General features: G+C 38.6%; 3 protein-coding genes across 3 annotated transcripts in view; all 3 read left to right on the forward strand.

Moving 5' to 3' along the window:
* The first annotated feature begins 1,607 nt into the window (after positions 1–1,607).
* Positions 1,608–2,896, forward strand: LOC309493335 (interleukin-8-like). The gene is made up of 4 exons (XM_082162509.1): positions 1,608–1,766; positions 1,853–1,979; positions 2,402–2,470; positions 2,630–2,896. The coding sequence occupies exons 1-4, from the start codon at positions 1,697–1,699 to the stop codon at positions 2,661–2,663; spliced, it is 300 nt and encodes a 99-aa protein (XP_082018635.1). The 5' UTR covers positions 1,608–1,696; the 3' UTR covers positions 2,664–2,896.
* A 9,710-nt stretch (positions 2,897–12,606) lies between these two features.
* Positions 12,607–13,959, forward strand: LOC309493334 (growth-regulated alpha protein-like). Its single transcript, XM_082162508.1, has 4 exons — positions 12,607–12,753; positions 12,840–12,966; positions 13,449–13,517; positions 13,656–13,959. The coding sequence occupies exons 1-4, from the start codon at positions 12,684–12,686 to the stop codon at positions 13,687–13,689; spliced, it is 300 nt and encodes a 99-aa protein (XP_082018634.1). The 5' UTR covers positions 12,607–12,683; the 3' UTR covers positions 13,690–13,959.
* A 6,608-nt stretch (positions 13,960–20,567) lies between these two features.
* Positions 20,568–22,412, forward strand: part of cxcl8b.3 (chemokine (C-X-C motif) ligand 8b, duplicate 3) — a 65,848-nt gene continuing 64,003 nt past the window's right edge. Inside the window, exons 1-2 of the mRNA XM_082162510.1 lie at positions 20,568–20,783; positions 21,032–21,170. Coding sequence (XP_082018636.1) covers positions 20,720–20,783; positions 21,032–21,170 — 203 coding nt within the window. The 5' untranslated portion in view covers positions 20,568–20,719. The remainder of the gene's footprint in view (positions 20,784–21,031; positions 21,171–22,412) is intronic.

The raw sequence follows: 22,412 nt of genomic DNA on the forward strand, positions 1-22,412 counted from the left end.
CACGATCAAATTCCCGTCCAATTCCTGATTGTACAGCTGTGCAGTGCCAAAATTCACATCTGAAAATGTCATGTTTCCTTTAAGGACACATTCACCTCTGACATTTTCTCTCTTTTTTTTAACTGCTTGGACTATTTCAATTAGTCATCAGCAGTTTCACTACTTTTGCATTGTTGCAATGTTTTTCCTAAAAGGGACTGATGAAAGAGCAAACTGACACAAGCAACAAAACTTCTGCTTAACTGAAGTTTGGCAGATGCAACAAACCAATCGCCTGAAAATATCATTTTAAAAGGTTTTTCCAAGCATGTCTGTTTAGACTACCAATATTTATGTTAGAGTAGAATAAAAAGCAAATCATTCAGAATTATATACATATATATGTTTTAATGTATGTTTGGACCAGTGGAATGTATAAGCTTATAAAACATTCATAATAACTTCACCCAAAAATGAAAATTCTGTCATTATTTACTCACCCTGAAGATGTTCAGACCTAAACCTGCATGCATTTCTTTCTTCTCCTCCTGAACACAAAAGAAGATATTTTGATGAATATTGGTAACCAAACAGATGATGGACCCCATCGACTTCCATAGTATTTTTCATTTTTCATACTATGGAAGTCAATTTATGAAACCTACACATTCTTTTTCTAAAAAAACATCAATATTGCTCTTAAATGTTGGTCTATGTGCATTTGCTCTACAAACACACCAAACACATTAAGACATTAGTTTGTTTTAGTTATTTTATTTTAATTTCAGAATAATTGTGTGTATTCGTGAAAATGATTGTGTGCATTCACAAATAGGTTTCTAAACAAAACGCAGACCCAGAGGAAAGGAACAAACATGTGTATGAGCGTAGGAAAGATGCTTGATGTATTTTACAGAATACCAAACTAATAGATGAAAAAAGTGTGCAAAGCCACAGTTCACTTTCAGGTCAAAACGGTCCAGAACGCAAAAGGTGTAACAATTGGTTGTTAAAAAATAAGTGATATTTATCTTAACACACTTAAAAGATTTCATCTTCATACTTAAAATTATGGATTAAAAAAATGTATAATTGAATTTTTTGGGTCAAAATAGAGTTTATGGCATCAAAATGCTTCCATAAAATGCATATAAATACCTGTTTTTACTTGATATCTCCCAATATGTCTTATAATTAGATATGTAAATGATTAGTTTTATAATCAAAGCTCTGTAGTTTGTATCAACACAATAATGATTGAGAGATGAACAAATAAAACATTCCTCAAAAGCATGATAGATCTTTTTACTCACATTTTAACTAAATGTATGTATTTTTAAGTAAAACTTAGTTGCATCAGTCTTGTAAATGTTCATCTTGAAATATCACTAAAGTTCATCTTATGTTTATTTTATAAAAATCAGTAAAGATTTCACAGCAGAAGGAGTGTAGTAGATTGTGTGCAACTGCAAGTCTCAGCAAAGTTTTTATCATGTTGCTGGCTTGATCGGATATAACAATAGAATAATAGCCACTGCAGAGAGAGCGAGAAAGTGAGAGTTCCTTGGAAGAGAAGATTAGTCAGATACTTGCGCAACACTCTCGTGACGTATGGGAGTCTCTCTCTATAAAAGGGAGAGTGCAGGCCTGTGTTAGACTACAGCAGACGCTCACTTCACACGTTTACTGGCATTTCTCTGCACAACACTGATTCAGAATGATGAAGTTCACCGTAACAGCCTTCGTGTTTCTGATCTGCACCGCTGCACTGCTGTCCACAACAGAAGGTAAGCAGAATATAACATTCATAATGGTGTTTTAAATCAATTCATTTGCAGATATTTACCCCAACTCTCTCTCTCTGTCACTGCAGGAATGCCTCGCATGAGCAGGCGCTGCAAGTGCATTCAAACACGTTCAAACCCACCAGTTGATGCTGCAAAAATACTTTCGCTGAACGTGATTCCTGCTGGACCACACTGCAAAAATGAGGAGATCATGTGAGTGTGAAACTTACTAAAACAACACTTCAAATACAGACACATTATTGCTTCTTGCTTCCATCTGTCAAGGTTCCACACTCCTCTTCTTCTTCTTCTTCTTCTTCTTCTCATCATTTCATGAGTTCACCTGTGTGGTGGACACTTGTTGATGCTTTTTTCACTAATTTGAATGATTTAAGCCTTCATAATATAAATGCTATAAATAACTACTTTTGTGTTCTACGGAAGTAGAAAAAGTCATAAAAATGTAGAAAAGCATTAGGGTGAGAAAATAATGAGAAAATGTCAATTTTTTGGGGGGGGGTTGAACATAATTTAACCATAAAATCATGATTTACCAGAATGTCACGTATTTTTTCCTTAGTGGTCTTTCAAAATAATAATAGATTTAAAATAATCATACATTTGTTTTCTTACAGTGCTACAATGAAGAAAGGAATTATGTGTCTCAATCCTAGTGAAGACTGGGTGATTTCTCTCAAGGAAGAGTAAGTTTGTCTATGATAATGTTTTGCTTTTATTATCTGCTTTTTATAAGTGAAATCAGATCATGCTAATGAATCATTTTAATTCATACTTTTAAACTTGGACATTGCAGCACTTTTCCTTCAGATTGTAATGTAGTGTATGTCTCTTCATGTTTGCAGGATTAACAAGAGGAACGACACAAACAGCAACTAAAGGAAATGATTAATTCAACTATTACTACTGTTATATATCATTTTCTATTTAATTTATCATCTCTTGGTGATAAGTATCTAATGTGAAAACATGCTTTTGTTTAATAAACTGTGAATATATGTTTTATTTTATTTATTGTCTCACTGAATTATAGTTTTATATGTTGGTATAGTTTTGCATTGTTTTTTAATGAGGACACTTATACTACCAATAAAAGATGTTTTAATTGTCAATGAATTTTTTGTTGGTTTTTATTGTGCTTATTTGTCATCTCGCAAAACATTACCAGGTTACTGTAGATTACAACATGAATTCAATATTATTCCCTGAGTTATTCACCATCATGTCATTCCGAACTCGTATGACGTTCTTCTGCAGAACACAAAATGAGAAATCTTGTAAAGGCTATCTATTGGCCCAATGACAGAATCCAACGTTGTGGGCGAAGGTATAATGTGTATGTCTTTTCAGTTTTCTATGAAGTTCACTCAATTTGTAGAATTTAGTTTTGAATCTTACTTTAGCTCTGCACTTAATCTGATTATCAAATTTAGATTGTTTTTCTTATTAGAAAATATTGATTATGATTTAATTTAGATCTTTGATTATTCTGGGTATTTCATACTTTCAATTATTCGTTCATTAAGGGACTCAGTATCGCTTTGAGACTGTATGTCGGCCGAATATCACGATCTCACGGACATAAAATAGCAAGTTCTGAAATAGTCAGAGGATGCAGTGTGAACTGCAAAAATAAGGTAATACCTTATTTTATAATACCTCAAATAATACCTTTAAGTGGTCGCTCTCTGCTGACTCATAACAAAAAGTGTTATTTTTAATAGTCATGAGCTGCAACGTGCTACAGTAAGTCAGTGATAGACAGAAATCAGAAGGTCTCCTTGATGTGCTCCATGCTCCATTCATTAGTGCCTTCAGTTTGATCTATCCTGGATGGAGATTTGAGAGGTAACGCCAGACTCCACATTGATCTATACTAGAGTAAGAAATGCACCTGACAGAGACACAGTGGTGTGTGTGTGAGTGTGTTCCGAGTGCAAGACCCGGGAAGACACTGACACAGCACTGCATGGGGGGTTTTCTGGTTACAGGTTCCCAAATACTGCTCTGCCACTTACCCTTATGTATGCAGACCAGAACAAAAGGCTTGTACAAATTTTTTTTTTTGAGTAGTTTTGGGTCCATATATACCCCAGGAGAGAATGATCAGATATCTTGAAGAGACACACCCCAAAAATGAGAACAGAATTCTCCTAAGTTTTCAATCTTTCTCATAATACCAATGACTGCAATGAAATTAAGACCATTTTACCAATTGCATTGAGACATTTAAAATGATACCAAACATAAAAAGGAAAAAACAATAGGTTCACGAGATGCATAATATGTGATATATAGACATTCTCAGTGAACTTTAAGTGACTTGAATCAGGGGAAAGGAAGGGAGGAGGGAGAGAGAGATGCACAGATAAGGAAGGAGAAAAGTTTGAACATGATGATATTAAAAGCATCCCAGAACAGACTTTCCGAGATGCAAACAGAAATGAAAGACTTTGCCTTTAGATTAACTTAATATTTTCTTACCTGGCTGATACTTCTAGCTCTGACATGCACCTTGCCACCTTCTTCGCACGCCGTCTTCATCCAATAGCCTACGTTGGAAATCGTCACATCCATTTTTTATTTGAATCGCGAAATTAAACCCTTTATATTAGTTTAAAAATGGATAATTAAGTATAAAAAAGAATTGGAAAAAAATCCAGGTCCAGGCACTCAGTAGGACGCAAAAGTTAAAAAGCCTTTATTTTTTTAAAGGGCTAAAGCATTAAAACACAAACGCGTATCGGACCACTGGCCTTCATCAGGGTGTTGGTAACAAACAAACAGAATCAAGCCACACTTATAGTTGCATTGATTTCAGGCGTGCCACTCTCGCACTTGCAACACAATTTCTTTACCACTAGAGGCAATAGTTCAGGTCATGTCTAATACCAGAGGTTAAACCAAACAAGACCTAATGAGACATCTCCAAGTGGAAAAACAGGAGTGAACAAGAGTTTGGGTTCGATATCCTAACTCTTGTTCAAGCTCATAATAGAGCACAATCACTTGAAAGGAAGAGCCTGCTTAAGTCTAGACCCGAAAGAGTGTCAACTCAGAAACCCTACTTTGTCACTCATTATAGCAAGGAGGCTGTCCAGATTAAATACATCATTAAGAAAAACTGGAACATTATTGAATGTGACCCGACTTTACGGGAAATATTCACTGAACCCCCTGGGATCAGCTTTAGGAGGGCCCCTACAATTAAAGACAAGTTAGTAAGAAGTTACCTCCCTGCTCCTAAACGTGAAACTTGGCTTCGTCAACCCAAGGGAAACTTTCTTTGTGGTAATTGTAATTATTGTGAGAATATGGCTAAAACTGCTACATTTATGGATGTTTTCAGCAATAAGACTTATACTATTAAAAGTTTTATAAATTGCAATACTACCCATGTTGTCTATCGATTAGAGTGTACTTGTGGATGCTTTTACATAGGCCTCACTAAAAGGAGACTAAGAGACAGGGTAGCTGAGCATAGGCATGCCATCCGGACTGGAAATATGAATTATCCAATGGCCAAACATTATATAGACGCAAAACATGGGAGGGATTCGACCTTACGAGTAGTGGGCATTGAGGCTATTCGCCTTGATGCCAGGGGTGGGGATATAATCAAACGCCTTAAACAGAGGGAAACATATTGGATCTATTCCTTAAGGGGCCACTAGTTATCCAGGTCTCAATGATTATTTTGACCTTTCACCCTTTTTATAATTGTTGTGTCTCTATAGGGACAGTATATTGCTGTTCGTAAATGATGACTAGTTTTTGAATGCAATAGACCCATTTGCCATTTTTGTACACTATTCATGTTGTTTTAGAACCATCTTGACTATGAATTAAGAATTATGATGTGGAACTGGTTTATTGACTTTTGGTGCATATTGTGTGGAGTACATTGGATGTTTGCAGTAGTGTCACTCCTGTTTTTCCACTTGGAGATATCTCATTAGGTCTTGTTTGGTTTTAACCTCTGGTATTAGACATGACCTGGGGCCTGTACCATGAAGCCGGTTTAGGTGGCTAGCCAGCTATGTTTCAGTTTAGTTTCCGCCAACCCTGGGTTTTAGGTACTATGAAAGTAGCTTGGCTTTAATCGGTGTTCGTTGCCATGGTATCTTATGCTGCACGGCTAACCTGCTCCGGGGCAGGTTATGTTCTGGATTCAAGATCTCAGACTGAAGTTTGACCAATCAGCTGAGAGCAAAGAAACATATAGGTGACGTAACTTATTCCCAGTGTCTGTTACAATGACTTCACCTTTTCTTCCAAATCCGGTGGACATCTCAGCGCAAATTGTTTGACGAGCACTTCGTAGAGAAAGAGTTTTTAGCCAGACAAAATCCCCTTGCCTTTCCTGATAGTTACTTGTATGAAAGATACAGATTTTCCGCGGAAGGAATGTCTTATCTTTGCGAACTTCTTGAGCCGCACATAAAGAATTTAACACGTCGAATTCATGCACTTACTGTACCGCAAATATTGCGTTGCGTTTTTTTTTTTGCAAGTGGTACATTCCTGCACGGTGGGTGACGCACAGAAGCTCGGGGAAAACACGGTTTGTCGAACCATTCGTAAGGTGGTCCTCGCTCTGCAGGAGTACATGAATAGTTTCATTAATAGTGTTCCCCGGACATTTATCGGCCATGTCCATAAAAGAGGGCTTTTATAAAATTGCCGGTAAGATATATTGATAGGGTGACATCACATGAACACATTTTATTTTATTTTTTTCAAAAAGCAAATTGCACAAATGTACTATACAATATAATACATGTGAAGAATTATTTTAAATCTTTATTATTATTCTGTTAATCTTATGATAAGATTCCCTAGCTTTCTTAGTAGTACAAATACGTTCTATATTTATGTAAAATTATGTATATATGTATGTGTAGCCTATGTGTAATATAGCCTATAGCCTATTTTTATAATATATACAAAATTTGCATGTATCATTTTTTATATATTATAAAAATAGGCTATAGGCTATATTACACATATAGGCTACACATACATACATAATTTTACATAAATATAGAACGTATTTGTTTAACTTACACATTAACAATCAGCAATCTTTCTCCAACAGTCTTCTCTTGCTTTGGCAGCAGAGACCGTATTGTTTCGAGCTTGAAATATATATTTAAATTCATCGTAATCTCTTGCTCCTCCGCGGGAAAAAATATCGCTCACGCTCTACCCGCGATTGGTTGTTCAGTGTCGACGTCACTCTTTTATGTGCACACGCGCGTGGAGTAATCATAGCTTAAGGATCAAAGCCTGAGTTGACAGAGAAAGTTGATGAGCTGCATCATGGTACCAATAAAGCCTGATTGCATCGGTTTGGTTTTGTCAACTCAAAACTAATCCTGTAACCCCGAGTTTGTTCAGCTACCTTCATGGTACAGGCCCCTGAACTACTGCCTCTAGTGGCAAAGAAATTGTGTTGCAAGTGCCAGAGTGGCACACCTGAAATCAATGCAACTATAAGTATGGCTTGATTCTGTTTGTTTGTTACCAACACCCTGATGAAAGCCAGTGATACGCGTTGGTGTTTTAATGCTTTAGCCCTTTAAAATAATAAAGGCTTTTTAAGTTTGCTTTTTAAAATGTGTCAATGATGCTGATCTATAATAAAGATTAAAAACCTGCATGAGTCCTGGAAGCAGTGTAGGTTTCAGCCAGTCACATTGAAGGGTTGAGAGTTTCTGGACAGCTCGTGGCTCTGGTTTGTACCGTTTGCATTAGATAGTCTGTTTGGTTTGGCCTGCTTGGGAGTTGAGGCGGAACTTTGCTGTATGTGTTTGTAGTAATTATGAGTCATGTTTTAGTAGTGCACATCTCCTTAATATCACCCTTCATGGTGGTCAGATTCAGTTCATTTTGTATCTTGACTTACTGTTACCTCATAACTGACAACCAATATCCAACACCTATTCAATTATCTGCTCCTGCTTGTGTATAATCTAATAGCCTTATACTTTAAACTTGGCATTTTGCACTGCTAATATTGTTGTTTCTCATGACAAATTTGCTTGTGATGTTTTCTGTTTTTAAGTCGCTTTGGAAAGAAGCATCTGCTAAATAAGAATCATAAGGTCATTTTCAAAAATCCATAATAGGGGCACTTTAAATGTAAAGCGCTTTGAGTGCTGATAAAAGTATATAAGCGATATAAATATAACAAATTATTATTATTATCATTAATTGTTATTATTACATATTTCAAAAGATTATAATATGAAATTTCATATATTATATAATGTAAACTTTAACATTTTGTGCTACTTGTGCTTGACTTCACAAAACATCAATCCATCCATCACTTCTGTGCCTAGATGTCATCTACCATGTTTGACATTGACCTGGAAACCATTTTCGTACTTATTTTTTGCATTCTCTGCTCCAAATAATTCCACATGTCAACTTTGACAGGCCAAATGAGATGCTCGCCGATTGGATGAACCTTTTTGCATTTGGCAATGCGCTGTACACGTAAGAAGCCTTCAACTTACAGTATGTACAGGTTCACTGAAGAAGCTCCTGTTGCACAATCACTTTCAACAAACATGTCAGTAGTGGCGCACTTTCAAAAAGAAGGTCCTGCCAAACTATGCGCAAACACTATCAACAGACTGTAGGGTGAATTCCGGTTGTTTGCTCGGTCGGAAATTTCACAACAATGAAGTTCACTGTAGCAGCCTTTCTTTTTCTGACCTGAATTGCACTTCTGATGTATATCAGCTCTAAAGTCTAATGTGTTGAAAGAATTATTGCTCACTCTTTATCTCTTTTCATGAAGTCTTCGCTGCTAGACTAATGGCTCCACAGCTGCACTGCCCGTGTGTTCAAACATATTCAGGAAAACCAATTAATCCAAAACTAATTCAGAACATAGAGAAGCGTGTATGTCTTTTCGGGCGCTTCTAGAAAAATCACTTTAATTTATTAAACAGTTGATTTCTAATTTTAATTCTGACTCCATAAATAATTAAATCTGACTCCAGATTGAAATGACTCTTTAATTTTTACTGATTTTCTGTCTTAACAGCTGATCAAAAGCTCTTAATCTAGATCTTTGATTATTCTGGGCATTTCATACTTTTAGTTATTAATTCATTATGGACCCAATGCCGCATAGAGATCACGTCGGCCGGATCGTGTTTCTCCCGGACACAAACTTGTCAGTTCTGACTTTAGTCAGTGGATGTAGGGTTAGCTAATACCTCTTAAGTCGGTTGCCTACTGCTCACTCGTACAAAAAAACTGTAGTTTATTTAGCCACTTCCGTACAACTTGCTAAATCAGTGATAGACAGAAATCAAAAGGTCTTCAGATGACGTGCCTACTGCTCCGTTCATACATGCGCCTTTAGTTTGACCAACCTTAACTAAGATTTGCGGTAGCACCAGCCTCCTTATAATCTACTAAAATAATGATTTCAGAATACTTCAGAATAAATCAAGATGAAACATTTATTTTGCCAGGCAGAGTTAAACATCAATTAAAAGGATTAAACAGAATTCACAATACATAACTGATCAGCATAAAATACAAACATAATTCAAAATGCAATATCAAAAATAGTTTAAAAGAGTCAGCATACCTGGCAATAGAGACACACAGCAACAGTGTGGGAAGTTCTGTTTACAGATGCTTCCTTCCTTGAGTGGTTTGCCAATTCCCTTTAAATACCCAAGTGGAACAAAAGAACAATAAACATATAGCACCCAGATATTTATTCAGCTTTCGTTGGACCCTTTCTCGTGCCCCAAGTGGTCACGCCTGAGTTTGGGGGATAAAGATAAATGGTTATCAATGATCTTTATTGGGGCATCTCCCACATCAGAAGAACAGGCATTGTTTTCTTTTTTCTGACTGTTCTGCTGCTGCGGGAATGAAACTCCTTTACCATTCGCACCAGAAGTATTTATTTTGACCTCTCATAAAACAGCCTGAGACAGTAGGTTCGTGAGCTTTGCATGATGAATGAGACCTGTGGGGGAGAGTCAGGAACTCAGCATGAAGGGGAAGAGATGAGATTGGGCCAGTTGTGTTGTGCTCTCTGTCCCATAGATCTCTTCTTCAGATTAGTGAGTTTTATTGTTTTATTGCAGGTCTTAGTAGAAATCCGTCCTTACAGTATGTTTGGTGAGCCAAAGAAAAATGTCCACCCTGGTGGACAATAAAGATTTATTCTATTCTATTCTATTCTATTCTATTCTATTCTATTCTATTCTATTCTATTCTATTCTATTCTGTTCTATTCTGTTCTGTTATATTCTGTTCTGTTCTGTTCTATGTATTCTATTCTATTCTATTCTTAGAGACTTGTGAAAAATGCATGTGTTCAATGCAAACATATGTTGTCTCCCATTGCAAAAATGTCAATACAACTCTGTTTGGAATATATATATATATATATATATATATAGTTTGAGCCACTGATTTGTGATAGTAAGAAAAGAAAAAGCAAGTAAGAAAAACATAAAGAGCTGAGATTATTTATATTTTGATGCCTGGGAAAATTGTGATTTTAAAATCATCCTTTTTTTACTTGCATATCTTCCACTGAACTTCTTTCTGAAGTGCATAAATGATTAATGTAATACTAGAAGATTCATTGACTGTCATCAAATGACTTTCCTCCTGCATGGAAGTCATAGTGGCGTCCATTAAACACACATGTGCTGAAACTTGTCTTGAATTTTTATTTATTAGCAAATCTTTCTTCATGCATTACGCCACTAAACTAATGCTGACCGTTTAGTTTTTTTAGTTCCTTTTTTTGGCAGATTTATCCTTCCAGATAAAATGATGAAAATGAACTTCTCTCGTGTCCTCTGTATCACCACTCCTCTGTTCAGTCTCTCAGCGTGCAGCAGAAAGAAGGACTAGACCTATTATTTGGAAAGGAATTTTCCACAGAAAACATTATTATTTGCATCACATAGATCATCCAGACCCAGAGAGGGAACGGTAGAGGATGAGGTGGTTCGGCCACACAGAATTACTCGACAGCCGTTGTATCCTCAGGACTATGAGGTTAGTCATCCTCAGAGGCACCTCACATTTGCAGATGAGCAGGTTAATACGGTAATGAATGCTGATGTTCTCGTGTGTATTCGTGAAATGAGAGAGGAGAGCAAGCAGCAGCGGCAAGATGTGAAACGCATCTCAGATATAATCGCTAGTCCCCCTATGTTAGTTCCACTACATGTTTCATCACCTTCACAGCAATCTCTTAGTGCGGAAGTTGGGGTATCTTCTACACCGATGGCTATAAGTATGTTGGCCTCACCAGGATGATCGAAATCCAGGTCAATCTGAGTACGTGCCATCTTCTTATTTAAGATCTTACTAATCGTCTAAATAGAGCAGGTGGACTGAGTGGTAGCCAATTACATTCAGGCCGGTCAACATCTCAGTATACTGAACCTCCTAATAGTGCGAATGACTCACCGCAACACGTTCCTGGCCGAGCTGCTAATGTCCGTGGTTCGCAGCTGAGTCAGTCTAATCCTCCTTATTTGCAGTGCGATAAGTCCATGTTGTTACAGCCACATCCACCATTCTACTCCCCTCGAGATTTCAGTCATTCTCCTGCAGATGCACATACTTGTCATTCGCATTCAGAGTATCGTCTGATCGTTCATATCCAATTTTGGATCCAGATCTTATGAAACCTACATATTCTTTTTTTTCTAACAACATCATTATTACTCTTAAATGTTGGTCCTATGCCCTTTTGCTCTAGAAACACATTTAGACATTCATTTGTTTCTGTCATTTTAATTTAATTTCAGAATTATTGTATGTAATCATGAATACAGTATGTTTCTAAACAAAACGCAGCACCAGAGGGAAGGAACAAATGTGTGTATGAGCTTAGGAAAGAGGCTAGATGTATTTTACAGAAGTAATTTCAGACAAATCTAACTAATAATTTCATGTGTAAAGCCACAGTTCACTTTCAGGTCAAACCGGACGCGAACTATTTAGTTTAAAAGGTTGTTTATAAATCTGAAAAAAAGAAGTGATGTTTATTTTGACAGTCTTAACACACTTACAAGATTTCATATGGATTAAAAATAAATTTACCTTTTCTGGGTCAAAAGACTCAAATGCAATAGGAGAGTTTATGACTCGGGTATCAAAATGATCCCAGTTTCCCAGTAGAAAAATTCTACTTGAAAGGGTATTCACGTCCAATTTTCAACTCGGAAACTTGTATTTAAGATAATTCCAATAGCACGTGAGCGCAACATTCACATTATTTCGAAATTCTGAAAGCTTGTAATGTAAATTAATGAGATCTTTATAACAGTATCGCAGACTTACATAAAATGCATATAAATATCAGTTTTCACTTGATATCTCCCAACATGTCTTATAATATGATGATATTTAAATGCTTAGTTTTATGATCAAAGCTATGTTTGTAGTTCAAGTAAAGCTAAGTTGCTTAGTTATTCTTATTCTTTTACTTTATAAAAAATCAGTAAAGATTTCACAGCAAAAAAAGAACCACAAGCTGAAGCTGGACATTTTTACAATTACACTAAAAGGCCTTTAACTTACCAAAAATAGTATGAACAATTAATCAGACGACAGAAGGACTGTATTAGATTGTGTGCAACTGCAAGTCTCAGCAAAGTTTTTATCATGTTGCTGGCTTGATCGGAAATGACAATAGAATAATAGCCACTGCAGAGAGAGCGAGAAAGTGAGAGTTCCTTGGAAGAGAAGATTAGTCAGATACTTGCGCAACACTCTCGTGACGTATGGGAGTCTCTCTCTATAAAAGGGAGAGTGCAGGCCTGTGTTAGACTACAGCAGACGCTCACTTCACACGTTTACTGGCATTTCTCTGCACAACACTGATTCAGAATGATGAAGTTCACCGTAACAGCCTTCGTGTTTCTGATCTGCACCGCTGCACTGCTGTCCACAACAGAAGGTAAGCAGAATATAACATTCATAATGGTGTTTTAAATCAATTCATTTGCAGATATTTACCCCAACTCTCTCTCTCTGTCACTGCAGGAATGCCTTACATGAGCAGGCGCTGCCAGTGCATTCAAACACGTTCAAACCCACCAATTCGTTCTTCAAGAATACTCTCGCTGAACGTGATTCCTGCTGGATCACACTGCGAAAAGGAGGAGATCATGTGAGTGTGAAACTTACTAAAACAACACTTCAAATACAGACACATTATTGCTCCATCTGTCAAGGTTCCACACTCTTCTTCTTCTTCTTCTCTTCATCATATCATGAGTTCACCTGTGTGGTGGACACTTGTTGATGCTTTTTTCACTAATTTGAATGATTTAAGCCTTCATATTAAAAGGTCTTTAAGATCATTAGAGTGGCTGGTAGCATGTGAAAATTCATAACTGATGCTTTATATTTATATCATAACTTGCTTTATATGGAAAAGAGCAGCTTGGATATTCTGCTATAAATAACTACTTTTGTGTTCTACGGAAGAAGAAAAAAAGTCATAGAAATGTAGAATGTCAATTTTTTGGGGGGTTGAACATAATTTAACGATAAAATCATGATTTACCAGAATGTCACCTATTCTTTCCTTACAGTGGTCTTTCAAAATAATAATAGATTTTAAATAATCATACATTTGTTTTCTTACAGTGCTACAATGAAGAAAGGAATTATGTGTCTCAATCCTAGTGTAGACTGGGTGATTTCACTCAAGGAAGAGTAAGTTTGTCTATGATAATGTTTTGCTTTTATTATCTGCTTTTTAAAAGTGAAATCAAATCATGCTTATAACTTTGACATTGCAACACCTTTCATCCTTCAGATTGTAATGTAGTGTATGTCTCTTCATGTTTGCAGGTTTAACAAGAGGAACAACACAAAGAGCAACTAAAGGAAATGATTAATTCAACAATTACTACTGTAATATAGAATTTTCTAATTTATCATCTCTTGGTGATAATTGAAGTATCGAATGTGAAAACATGCTTTTGTTTAATAAACTGTGAATTATTTTTTTTTTATGTAACTTTTTCTGACCTTTTAATCATATTTATTATTGTCTCACTAAATTATAGTTTTATATGTTGATCATAGTTTTGCATTGTTTTTTAATGATGACACTTATACTAGCAATAAAAGATGTTTTAATTTTCAAAATGGATATTTTTGGTGGTTTTTATTGTGCTTATTTGTCATCTTTCATAATATTACTAGGTTACTGTAGATTACAACATGAGTTCATTATTACTCCCTAAGTTATTCACCATCATGTCATGTCATGTCAACCCAAAATAAGAAAATCTGAAAATTGTTTGCATGCAGTTACAGTGAACTGAGACTGACTTTAAAGCTTTCAAAAGCATCATAAATATGTCATAAAAATGGAATACGTAACACATGCATACATCTTAAGCCATTCAAGTTATTGAATCTCATGGCATCTGCTCTCATTTAATGCACTCTTAAAAATAAAGGTTCCAATGGGTTTTCACAGCGATTCCATAGAAGAACCATTTTTGGCTCCCAAAGAACCTTTCAGTGAACAGTTCTTAAAAGAAAACATTTTCTCTTAGTGTGAAGAATATTCTAACAATTGGTTTTTATTGTGCCATTTTGTCATCTCGCAAAACATTACCAGGTTACTGTAGATTACAACATGAATTCAGTATTATTCCCTGAGCTATTCACCATCATGTCATTCCAAACCCGTAAAAGACGTTCTTCTACAGAACACAAAATGAGAAATCTTGTAAAGGCCATCTATTGGCCCTACGACGAAATCCAACGTTGTGGGCGAAAGTATAATGTGTATGTCTTTTCAGTTCACTCAATTTGTAGAATTTAGTTTTGAATCTTACTTTAGCTCTGCACTTAATCTGACTCCAATTTCAAATGATTATCAAATTTAGATTGTGTTTCTTATTAGAAAATATTGATTATGATTTAATTTTAGATCTTTGATTATTCTGGGTATCTCATACTTTCAATTATTCGTTCATTAAGGGACCCAGTAACACTTTGAGACTGTATGTCGGCCGAATATCATGAGCTCACGGACATAAAATATCAAGTTCTGAAATAGTCAGAGGATGCAGTGTGAACTATTTTACCTTTAAGTGGTCGTTCTCTGCTGACTCATAACAAAAAGTGTAATTTTTAATAGTCGCGAGCTGCAAAGTGCTACAGTAAGTCAGTGATAGACAGAAATCAGAAGGTCTCCTTGATGTGCTCCATGCTCCATTCATTAGTGCCTTCAGTTTGATCTATCTTGGATGGAGATTTGAGGTAACGCCAGACTCCACATTGATCTATACTAGAAATAACAATTTCAGAATAATGCAAAATAAATCAAATATAAAATTGTATTTGTCACGTAAAAGAGTATCATGCCAATTACACAAGTAAACAATTAAAATCCGATTCAGAAATAATAAATACATGACATCAATTGCTCAAAAACATGACTCTAAGAGTAAGAAATGCACCTGACAGAGACACAGTGGTGTGTGTGAGTGTGTTCAAAGTGTTAGCCTCAGGAAGACACTGACACAGCACTGCATGGGGGGTTTTCTGGTTACAGGTTCCCAAATACTGCTCTGCCACTTATCCTTATGCAGACCAGAACAAAAGGATTGTACAAATATTTTTTAGAGTCGTTTTGGCTCTATTCATGTATACCCCATGTACACCTGGCTTCGGGGGAGAGGAGAGAATTATCAGATATCTTGAAGAGACACACTCCAAAAATGAGAACAGAATTCTCCTAAGTTTTCGATCTTTCTCATAATACCAATGATTGCAATGAAATTAAGACCATTTTACCAATTGCACTGAGACATTTAAAATGATACCAAACATAAAAAGGAAAAAACGTCTCTGAGGAGGGAACGAAGACGTCACGTCATTGAATGACGAAATGGGGGTTTCGCTTAAAAGCCTATCACCTTCGAGTTCTAGAAAACGAGCCAATGCCAGTGGAAATGCCATGGGTCTGTGGAATTTGCATAGCGTAACTCCGCCCGACCGCGTGGGTATAAAAAGGAGGACGCCAGCAATCTCGCATCATGTTTTCCGCTGAGGAGCCAAGACTGAGCTCCAGGCCGTTCCATTGGTACAGCGGTTGTGGCAGAGGGACATAACGTCTCCGTTCCCTCCTCAGGGAACAAGGGTTACATACGTAAACGAGACGTTCCCTTTCGTTCAGTCACTACGAGTTACGTCAGTGAATGACGAAATGGGGGTTCCAATTCATTCACACCACAGCGGCTGTCTTCCAGTGCCCTGCGCAAGACTGAGCTCCCTCTCGTGAGACTAGCACGGATGAAGGGCTAGGCTTAACGCAGGAATACCAAGGTACACTGGGTGGCCTATCCCAGGTGGAATATGTAACACAGCACCTACCCGAAGGGAGGACTTAGAATACACATATAACCCGAGAGCGGGATGCATATGGAAAACTCAGAGGTGTCCAGCCCGCAGGGTAGAATGTTTCAACCTCGAGATGGCAAGAGGGAACTTGCCGAGGGAAAACACGTGCTCGGAGGAGGCTTACCATGGAAATACACATGTGGGGGTCGCCCAACGGGGGAACCATGCGCATGGAACACCTAGCCAATCATGAGGGCTGACCAACCGGGCATTCACTCTGGTGATGGCATCAACAGTGTAGGAGGAACTCAGGGTCTAAGGAGAACTCATCTGAGTGAATTAGCGCACGTATCCAGTCCGTGTCCAGTCCAGTCAGAGTGGAATGGCGCAGCAAGCGATGACACCGAGCAGGTCCTGCTTACCGGCTAGTGGAAGCGAGTACATGAGAGGACACTGGCTCAAAGCGGAGATTATAGAATCTCGCGAAAGTGTTGGGTGTCGCCCAGCCTGCAGCTCTGCAGATGTCTGTTAGCGAGGCGCCATGTGCTAGAGCCCAGGAGGAAGCCACACTCCTGGTGGAGTGTGCCTTCACCCCTCGGGGGCATGGTCAACCTTGCAATTGGTAAGACAAGACAATGGCATCAACTATCCAGTGAGACAACCTCTGTTTGGAGAGAGCCTTTCCCTTCAGCTTCCCACCATAATAGACAAAGAGCTGATCTGAGGTCCTGAAACACTGCGTTCTGTCTACGTAAGTATGGAGGGCGCGTACTGGACAGAGCAGTGCCAAGGCTGGGTCTGCCTCCTCCAAGGGCAGTGCTTAAAGGTTCACCACCTGATCCCTGAAAGGAGTGGTGGGAACTTTGGGCACATATCCAGGGTGGGGTCTCAAAATCACGTGAGAGTTAGCCGGCCCGAATTCCAGGCACGCTTCGTCAACCGAAAATGCCTGCAGGTCCCCTACCCTCTTGATGGAGGCCAAAGCGACCAGGAGCGCTGTCTTCATTGACAGGAATTTAAGCTCCACTGATCACAATGGCTCAAAGGGAGCTCTCAGCAGGGCAGATAGGACCACTGCGAGGTCCCAAGAGGGTATAAGAGGAGAGTGAGGAGGATTAAGTCTCCTCGCCCCCCTCAGGAACCTGACGACCAGGTCATGCTGTCCCACCGTTTTTGACTCCACAAGGTCGTGGTGCGCAGAGATGGCAGCCACGTAAACCTTCAGGGTGGAAGGAGACAGCGTTCGTTCCAACCCTTCTTGGAGGAAGGAGAGCACGTACCCAATCAGGAATTTTCTGGGGTTTTCTCGGTGTCTAGTAGAAAGGGCCCTAGCGAAAGTGATGGTAGCCACCACCTGAGGTGGTCAGGTACTCAAACCTGCCGCGTCCCGTCCAGGACCCATACATGGAGGTTTCATAGATCGGGATGTGGGTGCCAGAGGGTGCCCCGTCTCTGAGAAAGGAGGTCCTTCCTCAAAGGAATTGGTCAGGGAGGGACTGTTGCGAGGAGCACCAGTTCGGAGAACCAAATCCGGTTGGACCAATGAGGCGCAACCAAAAGGACCCGCTCCTCGTCCTCCCTGATCTTGCACAGGACTTGTGCAAGAAGGCTCTTGGGCCCCGTGGCCAGCTGTGCGCTAGTGCAAAAGTGTTGGGTGTCGCCTACGTTACCTGGAGAGCGAGGTCGGTGGCGGCACGCAGCTCTTGCATGAGCCCTGGGTCAGCTCTACCCTCGTCCATATCCCTGAGCATCCGGGCCTGGTAGACCTGCAGGATGGCCATGGCATGCAGTGAGGCGGCGGCTTGCCCCGCAGCTCTGTAAGACTTTGCCACCAGGGTAGACGAAAATCTACAGCCTTTGGAGGGGTGCTTAGGATCACCACACCAGGTTGAAGCGCTCTGAGGACACAGCTACATCGCAACAGAGCGCTCCACGGGGGGGGATCAGTGTACCCTTTAGTCGCGGCCCCATCAAGGGAAGAGAAGGCAGAGGAGGCTGCCGAGCGATCGTGGGAAGACAATGGTGACTTCCAGGACCTCGTGACCTCCTCATGCACCTCCGGGAAGAATTGGGGCCCCAAAAACCAATCATCCAGCCGCAAGTGCTCGAGACAGGGCGGAGGGTTCCACTCCAGCCCGATGCTCGCGGCTTCCCGGGAGAACATGGCTGTCAATTCTGGATCGGACTCTGGAGGAGGCAGCACAGCCGAGTCTTCATCTCCAGAAGACTCCAGCCCGACTTATGATGTGGCGATGGACATGGTCTCATCATCTGGAGCGGCGAATGAGACCCGGGGAGCGTCCGAAGACTGACCCGCAATCTCACTCTGAACGCTCGCGGGTTGCGGTGCGCAAGAGGGGGGTGTGGCCCGAGGAAGCATCGTCTGGGCTTTGTTCCACACCGTCACCCTCAGGTCACCCTGGCCACCACCAAAGTACCACCACTCGGCGGAGGGGATAGATTGGGGTGTGGCAGAGGGGACTCTACCTCTACGGAGGTCATCGAGTCTCAACCAGAGCACCGCGATGGTCATGTTCCCGCAATGACAACATGAGTCATCCACAAACGCTGCCTGAGCGTGATCTAAGCCCAAACACACTAGACAGCGACTGTGCCCATCAGAGGATGAAACGGGCCGACTGCATCCAGAAGTGCATGGGCGAGACATCTTTAAAAAGACGTACCACGTGCAAGATCTTTTGTGAATGAGAGGAAATACTCCGCAGAGTGTTGAAGCGCCCGAGGAGAAACGCACACACTGATGGCAGATCACTACACAGATCAGCAGCAGGCAATGTGATCTCGCTGGAACGCGCCGTTACACCAATACACTGCAGAGCCGCTCATCTCGTAGAACCACGAAGAACTCAGAACAGGCTTGTAGGGAGTGAAGAGGTACTCTTGGCTCCGAAGCAAAAACATGATGGCGAGATTGCCGGCGTCCTCCTTTTATACCCACGCGGTCGGGCGGATTTATGCTATGCAAATTCCGCAGACCCATGGCATTTCCATTGCCATTAGCTCGTTTTCTAGAACTCGAAGGTGATAGGCTTCTAAGCGAAACCCCCATTTCGCGAAACCCACACTGACGTAACTCGGAGTGACTGAACGAAAGGGAAGAGTTTGGACAAGGTGATGTACTGTTCTCTTTCTTTAAGAGAGAAGTAGTGATGTAGCCTGTAAAAGTATAATTATTTTTCAGGATCACACTCCACTTACAGTATAGCGGCATTAATTTTTTTTTATTTAACATTAACATTACTTACTTTTAGAGTCGTCTTTGAGTAAATTATGTCATGTATTTCTCTGAATTGGCTTTTAATCATTTAGGCTACTTCTGTAATTGGCATGATACATTTTTACCTGACAAATAAATGTTACATCTTGATTTATTGAGAAGTTTCAGAAATCATTCATTTTAGTAGATTAAAAGTGGTGTTTCCGCAAATCTTTGTCCAGGATAGATCAAACTGAAGGCACTTTGAATGGAGCATGGGGCACATCTGAGGAAGACCTTCTGATTTCTGACTATTCCCTGACTTAGCATGTTGTATGCTGCAACTATTATAAAAAATTACACCTATGGGTCAGTAGTGAGCGGCCGCTTAGGGTAAAATAGTTGCACTGCACCCTCTGACTATTTCAGGACTGGCTAGTTTGTGATCGTGAGCGCACATTCGCGACGTGACGTCTCAAAGTGACACTAGGTCCGTAATGAACGAATATTTGAAATTATGAGATACCCAGAATAATCAAATATCTAAATTAATTCATAATCAATATTTATGATTATTTTCTAATCAGAAACACAATCTAAATATGATTATCATTGAAATTGGAGTCAGATTACGCATAGAGCTAAAGTAATACTAAAACTAAATTCCAATAAATTAAGTGAACTTCACTGGAGCGCTGAAAAGACATACACGCATTAAACCTTCGCCAGACCGTTGGATTCCGACGTTGGGCCAATGGATGCTCCTTACAATTAATTGTCATTATTACATATTTCAAAAGATGTGTACATTGCATTATAATATGCAATTCAATCTATTATATAACGTAAACTTTTACATTTACAAATAAATTGTGCTAATTGTGCTTGACTTTCCAAAACATCAGTCCATCTCTTAGCTGTGGTTAAATGTCATACCATGTTTGCAGACATTTCCAAATGTCTTCTGTCGAAATCCACTCTTTAGGTGTATAGTACATTATGTTTATTGGCTTTTCATCAATTCACAATCCCCATTTGATCTTTTTCTTCTTTCTGCTGAAAATGCTTGTCATCTGTGAAAAATGCCAAAGGCTTAAATGAGTCTAAAGCTAAATCTCCATGGGTGCCTTCAGCAGAATTTGGGTTAACTGAAGAAAGACCTATTGCACAATCACTTTAAGCAAGCATGATGTCAGTAGTGCGGTACTTTAAAAGAGAAGGTCCTGCCAAACTATGTGCAAACACTATCAACAGACGGTAAAGTGAATTCCGGCAGCTTTACTGCTTATATAGCCTATACTTACACGTTGTTTGCTCGGTGGGAAATTTCACAACAATGAAGTTCACCGTAGCAGCCTTTCTTTTTCTGACCTGCATGGCACTGCTGTCCACAAAAGAAGGTAAGCAGAGGCATTTTCTGCATGTCATTGGCAATATCATTGTACTTGATAATATTAAGTCTTTATTTTTTTAAAGGATTGAAAATTGTCATGTGTCAAATCACCTTTATTTATGAAGCACTTCATACAATACAGATTGTTACAAATAATAATCAGTGATGCAAACAGAATTCAGTTATGCTGTAAATAAGCTCTAAAATTGTGTTGAAAGAATTATTGCTCACTCTTATTTCTCTCTTTTCATGAAGTCTTCGCTGCTAGACTGATGGCTCCACAGCTGCGCTGCCCGTGTATTCGAATATATTCAGGAAAACCAATTAATCCCAAACTAATTCAGAACATAGAGACGATTCCTGCAGGAGCAAAATGCAAAAATGTGCAGATCATGTGAGTGTGATAAACACCAAAGATCAGTACTATCTGGATGCATGATAGATAGGATGCATCTGTTTTTTAATCAGTGTTCATTCAACCTTCTTTATCTTACACACTGCCACTCTGAAACAAGGACAGACCTGCCTCAATCCCAAAGATGAATGGGTGAAAAAGATCATTGAAGGATAATTTCTCATCTATGTTTATATGCAAAAGCTTATGATGTTTAATGGTTATGGTTATTAGAGATCTGTGAAAAATGCATGTGTTCAATGCAAACGTACATGTATCGTCTCCCATTGCAAAAATGTCAATACAACTCTGTTTGGATGCATGACTTGCTCATTAAAAGTGATGAATAGATAAACATTATGACTAAGCAAATGTATGAAAGCTTGCATGATGGCAAATGGCATGGCAAATTTTCGGTTCCTCTTTATTTTGATAAGTCCACTTTAGACATTCTACTAACTACAAGTAACTTTGCAACTACATGTCAACTAACTCTCATTAGAGTATTAGTAGAGTGTAGTAGACTGTCAGTAGACTGTTATGAGGTTATGGTTAGGTGTTAGGGTTCGGGTTCGGATTAGTAGAATAAGTTGAACTTGTAGTTGCCAAGTTACTTATAGAATGTCTGTTGGGGGACCAACAAAATAAAGTGTTAGCAGATATTTATCAGTCTACTAATAATCTAATGACAGTTAGTTGACATGTAGTTGCAAAGTTACCTGTAGTTAGTAGAATGTCTAAAGTGGACTATCGAAATGAAATGTTACCAAATTTTCTGAAAAGCACTATTGCTGATCTACCATAAATGACACTTTGCATTTAAAAAAGTACTGAAAATATTGTGGAAATCATGTCGAAAATATGTCGAAAAGAAATATATATATATTTTTGTTTTCAACAATCTTCAGAAAATGGTCTTTGTCCATTTCAAGATGGCAAACTATATTATATATATATATATATATATATATATATATATATATATATATATATATATATATATATATATATATATATGATATATAATGTTTTGTGATAATTATAGCAGCAAGTAAGAAATAACTTTACTTTTAGTAAATTAATATATATATATATATATATATATATATATATATATATATATATATATATATATATATGTATATGTATGTATATATATATATATATATATATATGTATGTATGTATGTATGTATATATATATGTGTGTATATATATATATATATATATATATATATATATA

Source organism: Leuciscus leuciscus (assembly GCF_965113295.1).
Source record: "Leuciscus leuciscus genome assembly, chromosome: 2".
Lineage (NCBI taxonomy): Eukaryota > Metazoa > Chordata > Actinopteri > Cypriniformes > Leuciscidae > Leuciscus > Leuciscus leuciscus.